Genomic DNA, 14,923 nt, shown 5'->3' on the forward strand with positions numbered 1-14,923 from the left:
AAATATGGTAGAGTGAATTTATAGAGAAGAGGGGGAGGAGGGGGGGATAAGGAAGATGCAATTAAAGATAAGTCATTGTCAGGCAGGACTTAACGTAGGCCAATGAGAACAACAGTAATGTATGAAGAATCATATTGTAATAAGCACAGCAGGGTTATGGATGTTTTCAAATCTGTGGAGGGGACAAATTGGAAAAACAGCCAGGACAGCATTCAAATTTATGGATGGTAATAGAGTAAAACTTTCCTCCTCAAATCCCTTTCAATCTCCTTCCTCTCACCTGAAAACTAATGCCTGTTCATTTTTGATACCCCTGGTATCAGGTAATCATGAAAAATGATTATTACTATCCAGCCTTTCTGTCTAGACTATCTGGACCAGTGGTCCAAAGTGGTTGGTACCGCCCTACGATACAATACAATACAATAGAACTTGGGGGGAGGGGATGGGGGGCTGTTAGATTGCCGAGGGGGGGAGGACTAAGAGGCATGGGGGTGGCAGAGGTGGGTGGAACATTGGGGCAGAGAAGTGTCTGCATGCACTTAGCACCCTTAAATCCTGGTGGTTCTATCTCTTATAAAATGAGTGGGTAATCCCAGATTAGATAATATTCTGATTTTATTTTTGGTATCTCATCTTAAATTCAAGCCCTTTTTCCAAACTAATGGGCCAAAGGGCTTATTCTTGCACTGCATTCCTTGTGTTCTACGCATTGCCAGAGTTATAATGGCAGTGTACTTCAAGATCAAGTTGTCAAATTGACTTAACCTTATCCCAGCAGTTTTATGAACCTACAAACATTGGGACATACAAATCAGAAGCAGGAGTAGGCTGCTTATTTCTTTGTACCTGCTTCACCAATGCAATTCAATAAGGTCATGGCTATTCTGAATGCAACCTCATTCCGACATCAAGATTCAGGATTCAAGGTTCAATTTAATTGTCACATGTACCAATTAAGGCACAGTGAAATTTGGGTTACCATACAGCCATACTAAGTAAAAAGCACCAAGACACACAGCCACATCAAATAAAATTTAAATAAACATCCACCACAGCGGACTCCACATTCCTCACTGTGATGGAAGGTAATAAAGTTCAATCATCTGCCTACCAGACTCGCATCGGGGTGGAGGACGCCATCATCTACCTGCGGAACAGAGCTCTTTCACACCTGGAGAGGCCGGATAGCACTGTGAGAATCATGTTTTTTGATTTCTCCAGTGCATTCAACACCATCCAGCCGGGGCTTCTGGGGGGCAAGCTGGAGCGCACAGGAGTGGATCACCACCTCACATCCTGGATTCTGGACTACCTCACCAACCGACCACAGTATGTGAGGACAAAGGACCTGGTCTCGGACAGGGTGCTCTGCAGCACAGGGGTTCCGCAGGGAACAGTGCGTGAAGAACTCCATTCTTGTTCACCCTGTACACCGTGGACTTCAGGCACAGTTCTGCAAACTCCTATCTACAGAAGTTCTCTGACGACTCTGCCATCGTCGGCCTCATCACAGGTGAGGATGACAGGGCGTACAGAGAACTGATCAAGGAGTTTGTGGACTGGTGCCAGCGGAACTGCCTCCGGATCAACGCGGGGAAAACCAGGGAGATGGTGGTAGATTTCCGCAGGCGCAGCCAGGTCCCCCTGACACCGGTGAACATCCAGGGAATGGACATCGAGAGGGTGGATTCCTATAAGTACCTGGGTGTCTATCTCAACAATAAACTGAACTGGACTGAAAACACCGATGCGCTATACAGAAAGGACCAGAGCAGACTTTATCTGCCAAGGAGACTCAGGTCCTTTGGAGTGCAGGGGGAACTCCTAAGGACCTTCTACAACACGGTGGTGCCATCGGCCATTTTCTATGGAGTGGTCTGCTGGAGCAGCAGCATCTCAGCGGCGGAAGGAAAGAGACTCGACAAGCTGATCAGGAAGGCCGGCTCTGTCCTGGGTTCCCCCTCGACTCAGTGCAGGTGGTGGGAGAGAGGAGGATGATGGCAAAGCTAACATCGCTGCTGGACAACGACTCCCACCCCATGCAGGACACTGTCACTGCACTGAGTAGCTCCTTCAGTGACAGACTCCTTCACCCCAAGTGCGTGAAGGAGAGATATAGGAGGTCATTCCTTCCTGCTGCTGTGAGACTGCACAACCAGCACTGCTCCCAGCAGACGAGTCAACAATAACAGTTAAGAACACACAGAAAACTGATGACAATTTATGTATTTTTTATTTATAATGAATGATCTCTTGCTCTCTTGTTATCCACTTTGCTGCTGTAACTGTAAATTTCCCCGGTGTGGGACGAATTAAGGAATATATTATTATTATTATTATTATTATTATTATTATTATTATTATTATTATTATTATTATTATTATTATTATTATTATTATTATTATTATTATTATTATTATTATTATTATTATTATTATTATTAGTTCACCCACGGTCAGGGCTGTTGAACCAACCACAGTCGCCGCTGCCGACTGCCGAGGTCCTCATGTCGGGATGATCGAATTCCCGCGTCGGGACAGTTGACAAACTTTCTGCGGCATTGGAGCTTCCGAGTCGGCCTCTTCTTACCAGAGACCGCGGGCTTCCCGATATTAAAGTCCACAGGCCCCACGGTTGGATCTCTCCACAGTCGATCCTCGGCAAAGGATCACAGCTCCCGATATTAAACTGCGCCGTGCCTGCAGTTTTAAGCGCCGGGCCGGTCTCCAGGAAAGGCCACCAATTCCTCGATGTTAGGCCGCAGTGGGGACAGAGATCCAATATGGAGAAAAATCGCATCTCCGTCGAGGTAAGAGATTGAAAAAAAGTTCCCCCAATTCCCCACACCCCACATAAAACAAACCTAGAAACACTAAAACATACTTTTATCAAACACTTAAAATAACAAAACAGAATAAAGGACAGACAGACTGTTGGCGAGGCAGGCAGTGCTGGTGGTACAGCCCAGTGCATCACATTCTAAGGAAGAATTTATCTACCTCTGACTTCAAAATACTGACAATCTGCTTCTGCTTCTGACAATCTTTGAGCAAGGGATTTCCAAGGGGAAAAAAAGCCTAATCTCTGTCTTGAAAGGACAACCACAAATATTTAAACAGTTGTCTCCATTTCTACATTTTGCTACAAAGGAAATATCTTCTCTGCATTCGCTCGACAGAGCCCTCAGGATCACGTATGCTCGGATCTTGCCTCTCACTCTTTCAAACACCAATGGGTACAATCCTAACCTGTCGTCATTAAACAACCCTCTCATTCCAAATAGAAATCTGGTAACATTTTGCTTCCAATGCATTAAGATTGTTCCTCAAATAAAGAGACCAGTGTAGCAGTGACTAATGTTGATGAGGTCCTCAGCAATCATAATTGAAAGATAATGTTCCTACTTTTGTGTTCAATTTCTCCGGTCCAAAACAATAACATCCTGCTCGCTTTCCTAATTACTCAATTACTCAATACTATCTACCTTTTAAGAATAATAATAATAATAACACATTACATTTATATAGCGCTTTTCTAACATTCAAAGACGCTTTACACGGTTTACTAAGACATAAAAGAAAATAAGTAGATAAATGAGTTAACGAAGAGAAAAGGAAAAAGAAGGAGAGGTAACGGTCAGTGATTGAAGGCAGTGCTGAACAGATGAGACTTCAGTGATGTTTTGAATGTGGTGAGTGAGGAGGAGTCTCTGACGGTTTGGGGTAGTGAGTTCCAGAGGGTGGGAGCAGCGATGGAGAAAGCCCTGTCCCCCAGGATCTGAGTTTGGTCCGGATGGGGGGGGGGGGGGGGGGACAGGAGGTTAGCAGCAGCAGAGCGGAGGGTACGGGTGGGAGTGTGTCTGTGGAGGAGGTCAGTCAGGTAGGATGGGGCCAGGTTACGGAGGGCTTTGTAGGTCATGAGGAGAATCACTCATTAGGACTCCCCAAACTCTCTGGAAATTTCAGTGTTCTGCGAAAGATTACTATTTAGATAAAGTGCTTTATTTTTATTGTTTACTGCCAAAATGGACAATTTCACATTTCTCGCAAAGTACTCTGTCTGCCATATCTTTGCCTACTCACCATACCGGTCGATATTTCCTTATGCCCACTTCACAACTTTTCGTAATATTTGTGAAATCACCAAAACAATATCTTCATTCAAGGATTATATATTCTAAAAAGTCAAGGTCCCAACACTGATCCCTGTAAGTAAAAAAATAATGCAGATGCTGGTTTATACCAAAAACAGACACAAAATGCTGGAGTAATGAGGTGGGTCAGGCAGCATCTCTGGAGAAAATGAACAAGTAACGTTTCGGATTGGGACCCTTCTTCAGACACAGATCCCTGTGGTACAGCACTTGTTATTTCTTACGAACCAGAAAAAGACCCATCTGTGCCAACTCTATTTCCTGTTAGTTAGCCACTCTTCTATCCCTGTCATTATATTATGTCCTACACCATTTTATTTTCTGCAATAACCTTTGATACTGCACTTTCTGAAATCTAAGTACAGTATATTCATCAGGTTTTCTTTGTTCACAGCATGTGTTAATTGAGTGCCAGAAAAGATGGGCTAAATATAATCTGCCTTTCAAAACACCACATTGAATTTTCCTAATTACCTTAACTTCTTCTTGCTGCAATGCCTTTAATAATAGTTGCCAATGATAGTTATTGTTATCTGTCTCACTCCCTTTTTGAGTAAAGGGGTGTCTTCTAACTTAATGCAAGCTTCTTTGAAGCTAGGGAGTTTTGGAAAATTACAACCAATGTATCACCTTCTCACGAGTCGCTTATTTTAATATCCCAGGAATAAATTAATCAGGATTGAAGACTTTTGAGCAAAAGTGCTGGAGAAACTCAGCATGTCAGGCTGCATCTGGGGAGGGAATGCACAGGTTATGTTTCGGATCAGGACCTGTCTTATCAACCTGAAGGTTCCAAAGATTTTACCCATTATGAATGCACATTAGAAATTCAGACATAATCTATATGTGTTTTTCTCATAACTTAGAACTATTTCAATAATGTGTAGCACAAGGCTAAATGTTTGATTGTACATAGAAACATAGAAACATAGAAAATAAGTGTGGGAGGAGGCCATTCGGCCCTTCAAGCTAGCACCACCATTCATTGTGATCATGGCTGATCATCCACAATCAGTAACCTGTGCCCAACCTCTCCCCATATCCCTTGGTTCCACTAGCCCCCAGAGCTCTATCTAACTCTCTCTTAAATTCATCCAGTGATTTGGCCTCCACTGCTCTCTGTGGCAGAGAATTCCACAAATTCACAACTCTCTGAGTGAAAAGTTTCTTCTCACCTCAGTTTTAAATGGCCTCCCCTTTATTCTAAGACTGTGGGCCCTGGTTCTGGACCCCCAACATTGGAAGTATTTTTCCTGCAACTAGCTTGTCCAGTCCTTTTATAATTTTATATGTCTCTATAAGATCCCCTCTCATCCTTCTAAACTCCAGTGAATCCAAGCCTAGTCTTTTCAATCTTTCCACATATGACAGTCCCGCCATCCCAGGGATCAATCTCGTGAACCTACGTTGCACTGCCTCAATTACAAGGATGTCCTTCCTCATATTAAGAGACCAAAACTGTACGCAATACTCCAGATATGGTCTTACCAGGGCCCTATACAACTGCAGAAGAACCTCTTTACTCCTGTACTGAAATCCTCTTGTTATGAAGGCCAACATGCCATTAGCTTTCTTTACTGCCTGCTGTACCTGCACGCCAACTTTCAGTGACTGGTGTACAAAGACACCCAGGTCTCGCTGCAATTCCCCCTTACCAAACCTGACACCATTGAGATAATAATCTGCCTCCTTGTTTTGCCGCCAAAGTGGATAACCTCACATTTATCTATATTATACTGCATCTGCCACGTATCAGCCCACTCACTCAACCTGTCCAGGTCACCCTGCAACCTCCGAACATCCACTTTGCAGTTCACACTGCCACCCAGCTTTGTGTCATCTGCAAACTTGCTAGTGTTACTTCTAATTCCTTCATCCAAATCATTTATATATATGGTGAACAGTTGCGGCCCCAACTCCGAGCCTTGCGGCACTCCACTCGCCACTACCTGCCATTCTGAAAAGGATCCATTTACTCCTACTCTTTGCTTCCTGTCTGCCAACCAATTCTGTACAATGTGATAGGTAGGACTGATCATCAAAGCACCAAAGGACAAAAGTGACCCGGATGTAGTTTCCAACCACTCAATTCAATAATGCACAACTCATGTGATTACATTTTCTTCAACTTCTTTCTGAATCCTTTCAGGAGGATAATTACTGCTGCCTCATTCCTACATTTCAGGACCCCACCAATAATGTAATCTGAGTCATCATGAACAATGCCATACAAATTGTACGAGCACATCAGAAAAAGACTTCACATAAAGCATTGCATTGACATATTTCACTGATTAAAATATTTTTTTCACTCAAGAGTAACAGATAACTTCCACAGAATTTCCCAAAATTGTTCCGTTTAATAGATAAATTGCATTTTTATAAAATGTTTTTAATGCACATTTACATTATTAATCCAACAGTGACATTGTTGGAAAATGATATGCTGCCAAAATGTATTCGTATTGACATGGGCAAATGCTGTTGCTGCATTCATTCAAGGTATTTGCTCATTTAACAGTAGGAAATGGCCCAGTTCAACAATCTGAGAAGTTCTCAAACCCATCAATCAAAAAATGTACTTTGAAACCTTTGTCCCCTTTAACATAGTGATCAGATAAACTTATTCATTTCTCCAATGTGTTTTAGTGTGTTTTGCTGTGTTGCTGTGTGAAATGGAGTAGTTAACATTATCTCTCGTTAGTATTTATTCACAAAATGCTAGGGGTAGATTGTGTTGGCTTTTTCGGCTTACACAAGATCCAAGGGCGAAGGTCAGATTTGCTTTGTAACGTACTAGTCCAGTCAGTTTTGAGATACATAAATCCGCATAACAAGCAGAAATAATAGTACCTCTTGCACCAGTCTTGGCTGCAATCAAATGGTGAACATGCGTCTGCTAAGTTTGTGCGGCAGAGACTGATTCCTCCTTTGAAATCGACGAATACCTCTACACCCCCCCCCCCCCCCCCCACCACCACCACCACCGCCCCTGTGTCCCGTCCGTGCAGCCGTCCAACGGCTAACCGCCATAACATAAATCTGCACGGATATTTTATATGCAAGTATGTCAACCTCGGTTCCGCCGACTGTCCAGGAAAGAGACGAGGCTTGGTTGGGTGATCCATCATAAGATTATGATGGATGTCTCAACCTCCCCCTTCCTGTCTCCGAAATATACGTACATAAGCGAAATTCGCCTCATTGTATTTGAAAGGGAGACAGTGGTAAATATCTGGGAATTATAAACGGTCCACAAGGATTCTCCTGGTTTACCATCTGGATCGCACATCCAAATACAACGGGATAACGAGTCAAGGTTTTGTCGTTTTGAAAATGGGAAGAAATATTTGGTCTTGGGTTATGAATAACGAAATGAGCCTATTGGCACATAACTGGAGTGAAGATTATTCATGGATGAGGATGAGGATTACTTTATGCTGTTATTTTTTTGCTCCCGTGCCAGTTCCAACGCCAAAGCTAGTCTCGGCGAATGTGTGCAGTGATCCCGATAGTCCCAGATTCGTCCCCGGTTAATGAGAAGCCCGTTACCAGATAGCCTCTCCAGAAAACCGTCGTCTGCTCCTTCTACTAAGTGAATTGAGAACAGGGCAACTTGAACTGTGTTCCTGCCACATTTTCCAGTTGCATGGGACTGCACTACGAGACTTTCTTAGACGCTGGTTTAGGTTTAAGTTTATTACTTTGTTTTGCATGTTATCCAATCTGATCTGACAATACTATACATAAATGCAAACTCAAATACAATAGGCAGTGCAAAGGGAAAGTAGCGCAACAGTTCCACAGACAAATTCCACCGTCCGCAATGGGGTTGAGTTGAATCAGACCGTGCCTTCGTTTACTCAAGATCCATTCAGAAGCCTGATAACAGAGGGGAAGAAGTTCCTGAGGCTGTTGGTGCGCACCCTCAAGCTTAAATACCTGCTGCCCAACTGTAGGAAGGAGAAGGGAGGTAGAGAGTTGGGGTAGGAGCAGGGATGATTGAGAGATATATACCATCGAGAGATATACACAAGCCAGCGCCAAGGGAGCAAAGCTGTCGACAGGTTCACGCCAATATTTGTTCAGTCAAATCTTTTAGTTTTAACCGCGGGAAAAAGTCGATAACTTTTAGTTTAAGCATTGCACTGTGGTTCCCGGGCACACCCCCATGCGAAATTTAAAAAACTCTTGCTGTTTCTTTGCAGGCCAATTAATAACAGCAAGGCCAACAGTCAGTGATGAAAGCTTCGGAACCCACAACCTCTGCTCAGGAGACGGTCTCAACACGATATGAAATCCATGAATTAAGTGATATCCTATAGTTAAGCCATTAAATTAGATTAACTGAAATTTTAACTGTGAGCCGTGTGTCTCGGGAGAGGTATTCAGGATGTCGGGGTTCTTTCTTGTCGAATAGTATTCAGGAACATTTCAGTATTTATTTTTATATCTAATTACACGACTGTTTACCCTCCGCTGCCGTTCAAGTCGCGGTTTCTGGTGCTTAAAACAACTCAAAAGACAACGTGGAGATATCGCATGGTGTAGCAAGTTATGTGAAATTAGTGAAATTACTGAAATTAAGTTAAAAACGGTGAACTAAACTAAAAGGTTATTGATTTGGACAAATGGTCATTTGAACCTCCCATAAAGTCCCTCTAATACTAAAATCCGAATGCGCTTTTAAGTTATAGCGCCCTGCTCTAAGTATCTAATCACTTTGAACAGATGTAATCGATTTGTAGCGAATATTGCATTTACACTGCATGGAATAACCCAGCACAATTCTCACCGAGTTTCACCATTGATTCGCCTATGGTCCTGATCAATATCAGCTTGTCATTTTCCTTTCTGCACTTATTCATCTGTTCAAAGGTAACGTCTGATATTTTCAAGAAAGTTGCAAGTTTTGGTTTGATTAATACCATTCTCACGCTACCTGCAATAACTGGCACCGTGCAACATAATGCACCCGCATCAAATTCGCAAACCTTCGCTATCTATTGTTATAGTCATCCAGCAACTAATGAAGTCTGAAGAAGAGCCCCGACACGAAACGCCGATTGTCGACTCTCCATTTCCCTCCTTAGTTGCCGCCTGACATGCTGGTTCCCTCCTGGTTTCCTGCTTGTTGACCTGCTGGTTTCTTTTATTCAAGATTCCAGCTCCTGAAGTCCCTTATGTCCCTGACTAGTATGCCGATTATTGGAAAATGTCAACATTAAGAATTGTTATTAATACGGCTTACTCTCTGACATATATCGCATTGTATTATTGTTGACATATTTATTAACCAATATGTAAAACTAGTAAGATATAATTTTGTATCAATTATGCAATGAGATTCAATTATCTACGTTTCTTTCAAATGCAATTAATTATTCGCGTAAAGTGTATTTTACGTATACTGATATCTGAACATGGCATTCATTACTTTATTTAAAAGATTGAGAGGTAATTTTCCCTTTAGCATTCACAACGTAATCGCTCAATTGAATCGAATCCCAGTTCCACCTTGCTTTACGTTTATAAACATTGGATCCTGGCAATATCCCGATTTTTCCCCATAACTTTCCTTTTCCATTCTCATTCAATTTAGTTAATAATTCTATTGATTACATGTTAACGTACACGTTGTGCTCTCGTCCCTGAAGTTGCTTGAAAATAAAGGCGTCGTGAATAATGTTTTCCAGGTAATAGTAGTATACAGTAATGGTAAATTATAAGGAATGTGTCTGTAAGTAAAATTGTGCCGACTTCTTCTCTGCTGATCTAAAACGAGTAATGTTGAATAATTCACGAACAATCACGTGCCTACTGCTCCTGTTCTGAATCTGACCATGTCGGATAATCAAATTCAGACAAATATTTCTTTAACAATTTTTGCCAATTAATCATGAGGTTATTTGAACCGTCATTTGCCCTCGACAGAATTGGTAATGTTAGTTAATTCTGCTCGTTATTGTATTTCAGTTCAAGTTGAACAAAGAAATGTTAACCTATCTAAAAAGAACATTGAAAATCCGATAACACCATATCCTGGGTTCAAGCAGCCATTAATATGGATTTTTGTCTCTGTGTCCTTTTTATCCAAACTTGCTGCCTGGCCCGCTGAGTTACTCCAACACGTTGACTATCTTTAGAAAACTGCTCGTCTGACCGGAGTAATCGCCACTGTTAGATATTAAAATACATAGCGCATTACCTTCATTTGAATGTTGCATTTATTCCTTGCAATATATTAAATATTTAAAATGGAAATAAGTGTGGCCATATTGAATAACTGATAAAATATGTTACAACATTTACCTACAAGAATATCAATAATCAATATATTTTTAGGAGGATACGTTACAAATGTAATTCCTGTGCTTATAGTAGATATCCAACTTCGTTCTTCATCGCAGTAACAGAAAAATCATTATTTGTCTTATTGAATAATTTTTCGCAGTAACTTCCATCAACCTCCTCTCCCGCATAGTTTTCGCAGAGCGAGCCTTTTGCTTTGCTTGTGATGGACTTAGCTTGCCCTTTCACTTCTTCCTTCTTCCATTTCATCCTCCTGTTTTGGAACCAGATTTTGATGTGCCTCTCGGTGAGATTCAACATCGCCGCGAGTTCAACGCGCCGGGGCCTGGAGATGTACTTGCTGAAGTGGAACTCTTTCTCCAGTTCCAGCAGCTGACCCCTGCTGTAGGCCGTTCGAGTTCTTTTACTTTCATCCCCGTCCATCGGGTGGCTGTTTCCTGCAAGAAAGCCAGACATTCACTGAAAACAAATAACTTAATGAAGCTGAAGAAGGCTCATGAGCCAAAAAGTCACATATCCATTGTTCTCTGGAGATGCCAACTGACCGACTGCCTTACTCCAACACTTCGTGTAAACCAGCGTCTGCAGTTCTTGGAATCTAGTTTAATGATACCTGTAGATGGAGCGAAATAAAAGCACATTTCTGGAGCAACCGAGCGGAAGGTAGTGGACAATGTTTCGGGCCGGGACTCCTCATCTGTGTTCTTTGCTCAAAACCCCAGCATCATCGGTTTCTCGCGGCCCGGCAGTTTGAGGATTCCGCCCCGAGTCAGGATCTGTTGGCCCTTCACAAAGTTCAATTCTCAACTCGAACACGTTTGAAAAATAAGTAGGAAGGAACTACAGATGCTGGTTTACACCAAAGATAGACACACAAAGCTGAAGTAACTCGGCGGGTCAGGCTGCATCTCCGGAGAAAACCAATCAGTGACGTTTTATAAGAAACGTCACGTATTCCCTTTCTCCAGAGATGCTGTCTGGCCCTTTGAAAAATGTGTTATTGACTATCAGTTGCCTCTCGACAATGTTCCAGAAAATTATGTCGATTTTTGAGGGATTTGCCTGCGCCCAAAACATTCTGAAATTCTCTAACGCGTTAATTGACCTTGAACTTCAGAAAGTAATCGTATTCTCGCACGTCATAATAATATGTTAACCAATATATTTTAGTCGGTGGGGGAGGGATTCACCTTAAGTAATAGTCGGAAATTAAATACACAGCATTCTACACATACAGCGTTCAGCCTGAAGAACAATCCCGATCCGAAACGTCACCTATCTATGTCCTCCGCTGATGTTGCCAGACCCGCTGAATTACTCCAATTAGTGTTTTAACTATGATAGGATTCATACCTGTTCTGAAACATTACCAGAACCATGAGTGCTCTATCATGAACCTCGGATATATAAAGTAGCGCAGGGTGCCCAAGATATATTAAGCACGCTGATGGACAAGTACTTCTTTCCTGTGTGAGATGTTGGTAGTTTCGGGAAAATAAAATAAAATTGCTGAAAATTCCTTCCAATTGCGGTCATTGTTTTGGTAAAATTGATTTTCAGTGCCTTTATTCTTGAACAACATTTTTTTTAATTCACTGGAGTCCTTGAGAATCATTCAGTCATCCTAACAAGGCATTTCTTCGTTTCTCCTTTCGTAGCAGGTGCCCTATCGATACAATTGCCCTAAGAGGATCACGGAATCTCAAGGTTCCAGGGGATTCAGAAATTGTTATGCGCCAATAAAACCCTCAGAAAACTCAGTTTCCCGGAAAATTGTAGTAGGCAAGAGACACCAGACACCACTGTAAAATTGTATGATTAAATACAACCCTAGAAAAAAAAAGCTACCATGGGTGCTTGGATTGTATGTCCCAAATCCTTCATCATAAACCCCGAAGAAAATTTAGGCAAAAGGATATAAAATGGAACATAGCTTGACTACTCAAAGCCTCTTTGTTTACAATTAAGATCGTCATTGATTTGTAACCTATCTCCATTTCCCTGCCCTGATTCCGTGTTCCTTAATTTCTAAGTTTAATAAATATGTATGTCCAATTTAACATTAATGTTGGATTGAAAGTCAGTGCCCTTTACAGAAGAATTTAAAGCTTCAAAGGTCTGTTGTATCTCCATATATATATATGTGTATGTGTGTGTGCTAATTAATTGGTGATAATTAATAGAGCACTGGTATAAAGATTTAAATATATAAATTATTTTTAAAATACTGTAATAATATTTCTTTGCACCTAGCAAATGCAGACGGTCAAAATCAAATGCGAGCTCAGCAAAATTTTAATATATATATATACACATGTGTGTGTGCGCGCTCATTAATTGGTGCTAATTAATAGAGCACTGGTATAAAGATTTAAGTATATAAATTATGTTTTTTAATACTGTAATAATATTTCTTTGCACCTGGCAAATGCAGACGTCAAAATCAAATGCGAGTTCAGCTAAATTTACATTTAACCGGAGTGCCTGTTAAGTGAGACTGGTTACTAATTTGTACTCTCTGTCGGCATGGATGTCGTGGGCCGAAAAGCCTGTTGCTGTCCTGTGTAACTATTGTCACTATTATATTGCTAGTTTTAATCCTGACGACCCATTTTCTATTGATAATCAACTGCATTAACTTTGCAACCCGTCTACTTTCAATTCCACGCTTGATTTAAACAGATTCAAATGTTGGTCTTTACATCAATCATTTCTTAATATGCAATTAAAAATCATTCAATATTATCACCTGCTCGGAAGAAAATTCCCGAAGAAATGGTAACATTGTAAACCAATACTATATTATCCATTATCTTTTAATTCCCAGAATTTCTGCACAAAATTTCTCGAAAGAAATGCGCAGAGAAGGGAAATCGATTTTATTCTTGCGATAATAATATTCATGCAATTAACATGTCGTAGAAAATTGTGTCACAAACTCAGTGAGCATAAGTACCACGATAAGTCTCAAAATAATTAAATATATAGGAGAGTGGGATTTCGGGCCCATCCCGCCGCCTTCCCACAGACGATTCACAATGTTGTGCATTTTCTCCACTCTAATCGGGGAAGGGGTGACGTCTACGGTAAAACGTTCCAGCAAGATAGAACCGTGACATTCCTCCTGAATTATTCAGTCCCGAATGGCCATTTCCCACGTTTCTTGTAGCTTCGTTCCATCTGCACAGCAACCGTCAAATTCACCAAGTAATCTTCGACATATGCCGGGCGAATATGCTTGGTTGCAGCACATGCGTTGTCGAGTTTTTAAATATATTTTCTATTCGGGATTAACAATGGCCTTCATAATTTGAGGGGGGGAAAAAAGAAGCTCTTGATTTACCACTGTCATGACTTTGAATTGATTTTTGGCTGCACCTATTAGAGGCGGCGCAGAGGTGCACCTGGTAGAGCTGTGCTTCACAGCTCCAGAGACCCGGGTTTCAATCCTGACCTCAGCTGTGACCGTGTGGGTTTCCTCTGGGTGCTCCAGTTTCCACTCGCATCCCAGCAAATGGTAATCGGCCTCTGTAAATTGATCCTAGTATGCAGGGAGTGGATGCGAAAGTGGGATATCATGAAGTATGTGAACTGGTGATCAATGGTCGGCGTTGACTTGGTGGGGCGAAAGGCCTATTTCCATACTGTGTCTCTAAATTAAACTATCGTCGGGTGATAAGTATATTGGAGTGTGCACTCTTGATTACATTTATGTTTGTATGGGATTCAGGGATTCGTGGCCACACTTAAATAGACATCTCATCCAATGGACGAACTTCTTTAAATGCGCGATGTAGTGATAAAACTTCTCAGTAAATATCACATACATTATATACGAAAATATGTAGGTGATTATTATGGTTAAGAACTTTTGTCATTTCGTTCATTCCTCTTACTAAACACAAACGTACTTTTTAATCATCCTGTAACCGTACCTGCCCACTGGTCGCTCCAAGCATAGGCATGCGATTTAGTATTTTTCATCCAAGGGAACGGGTAGCGTCCCTGAGGTTCGCGGTTATCCGCGTCCTCGGCGTTGAGAATTTTCACCTGGGGAAGGTGGCAAGACTTCAGATCCGCAGGACTGTCGTAGGGGGTGAAATCCGTCAAATACTGCTCGTTGAAATCGCCCAAGCAGGACCCTGGGAGAGGGGGCTGTGGATTCCTGTCGTAGATGCAGGCAGGTAGATTTTGCGTGTATTCCAGTCCCTGGTATTGGCAGGCACTTTCGAAGTAGTCCACGTCGCAATCCATAACTGAGACGCTTTATAACATATGTAGATCGTATGGCCGAGTTTCAATAAACCTTGTTGTACACCAGACTCACGCACAACGCACACTCACACCTGGTCACAAACTCTCTACCTGTTTCTTTGTCATGTGATTATTTGTCAGTCACCTATTGGTGAGTCGAGAACAAACGAGCGTTTGCTTTTCTTTAAAAAAAATGCAAT

General features: G+C 41.7%; 1 protein-coding gene across 1 annotated transcript; it reads right to left on the minus strand.

Annotated features, from left to right (window-relative positions):
• Positions 1-10,532: 10,532 nt before the first annotated feature.
• LOC144599465 (pancreas/duodenum homeobox protein 1-like) lies at positions 10,533-14,723 on the minus strand. Its single transcript, XM_078410417.1, has 2 exons — positions 14,405-14,723; positions 10,533-10,906 (listed from the first exon to the last, which is right to left on the minus strand). Exons 1-2 carry the CDS (start codon positions 14,721-14,723, stop codon positions 10,533-10,535), a joined length of 693 nt encoding a protein of 230 aa, XP_078266543.1.
• Between the last annotated feature and the right edge of the window lie 200 nt (positions 14,724-14,923).

This window comes from Rhinoraja longicauda, chromosome 1 (assembly GCF_053455715.1).
Source record: "Rhinoraja longicauda isolate Sanriku21f chromosome 1, sRhiLon1.1, whole genome shotgun sequence".
Classification (NCBI taxonomy): Eukaryota; Metazoa; Chordata; class Chondrichthyes; order Rajiformes; family Arhynchobatidae; genus Rhinoraja; species Rhinoraja longicauda.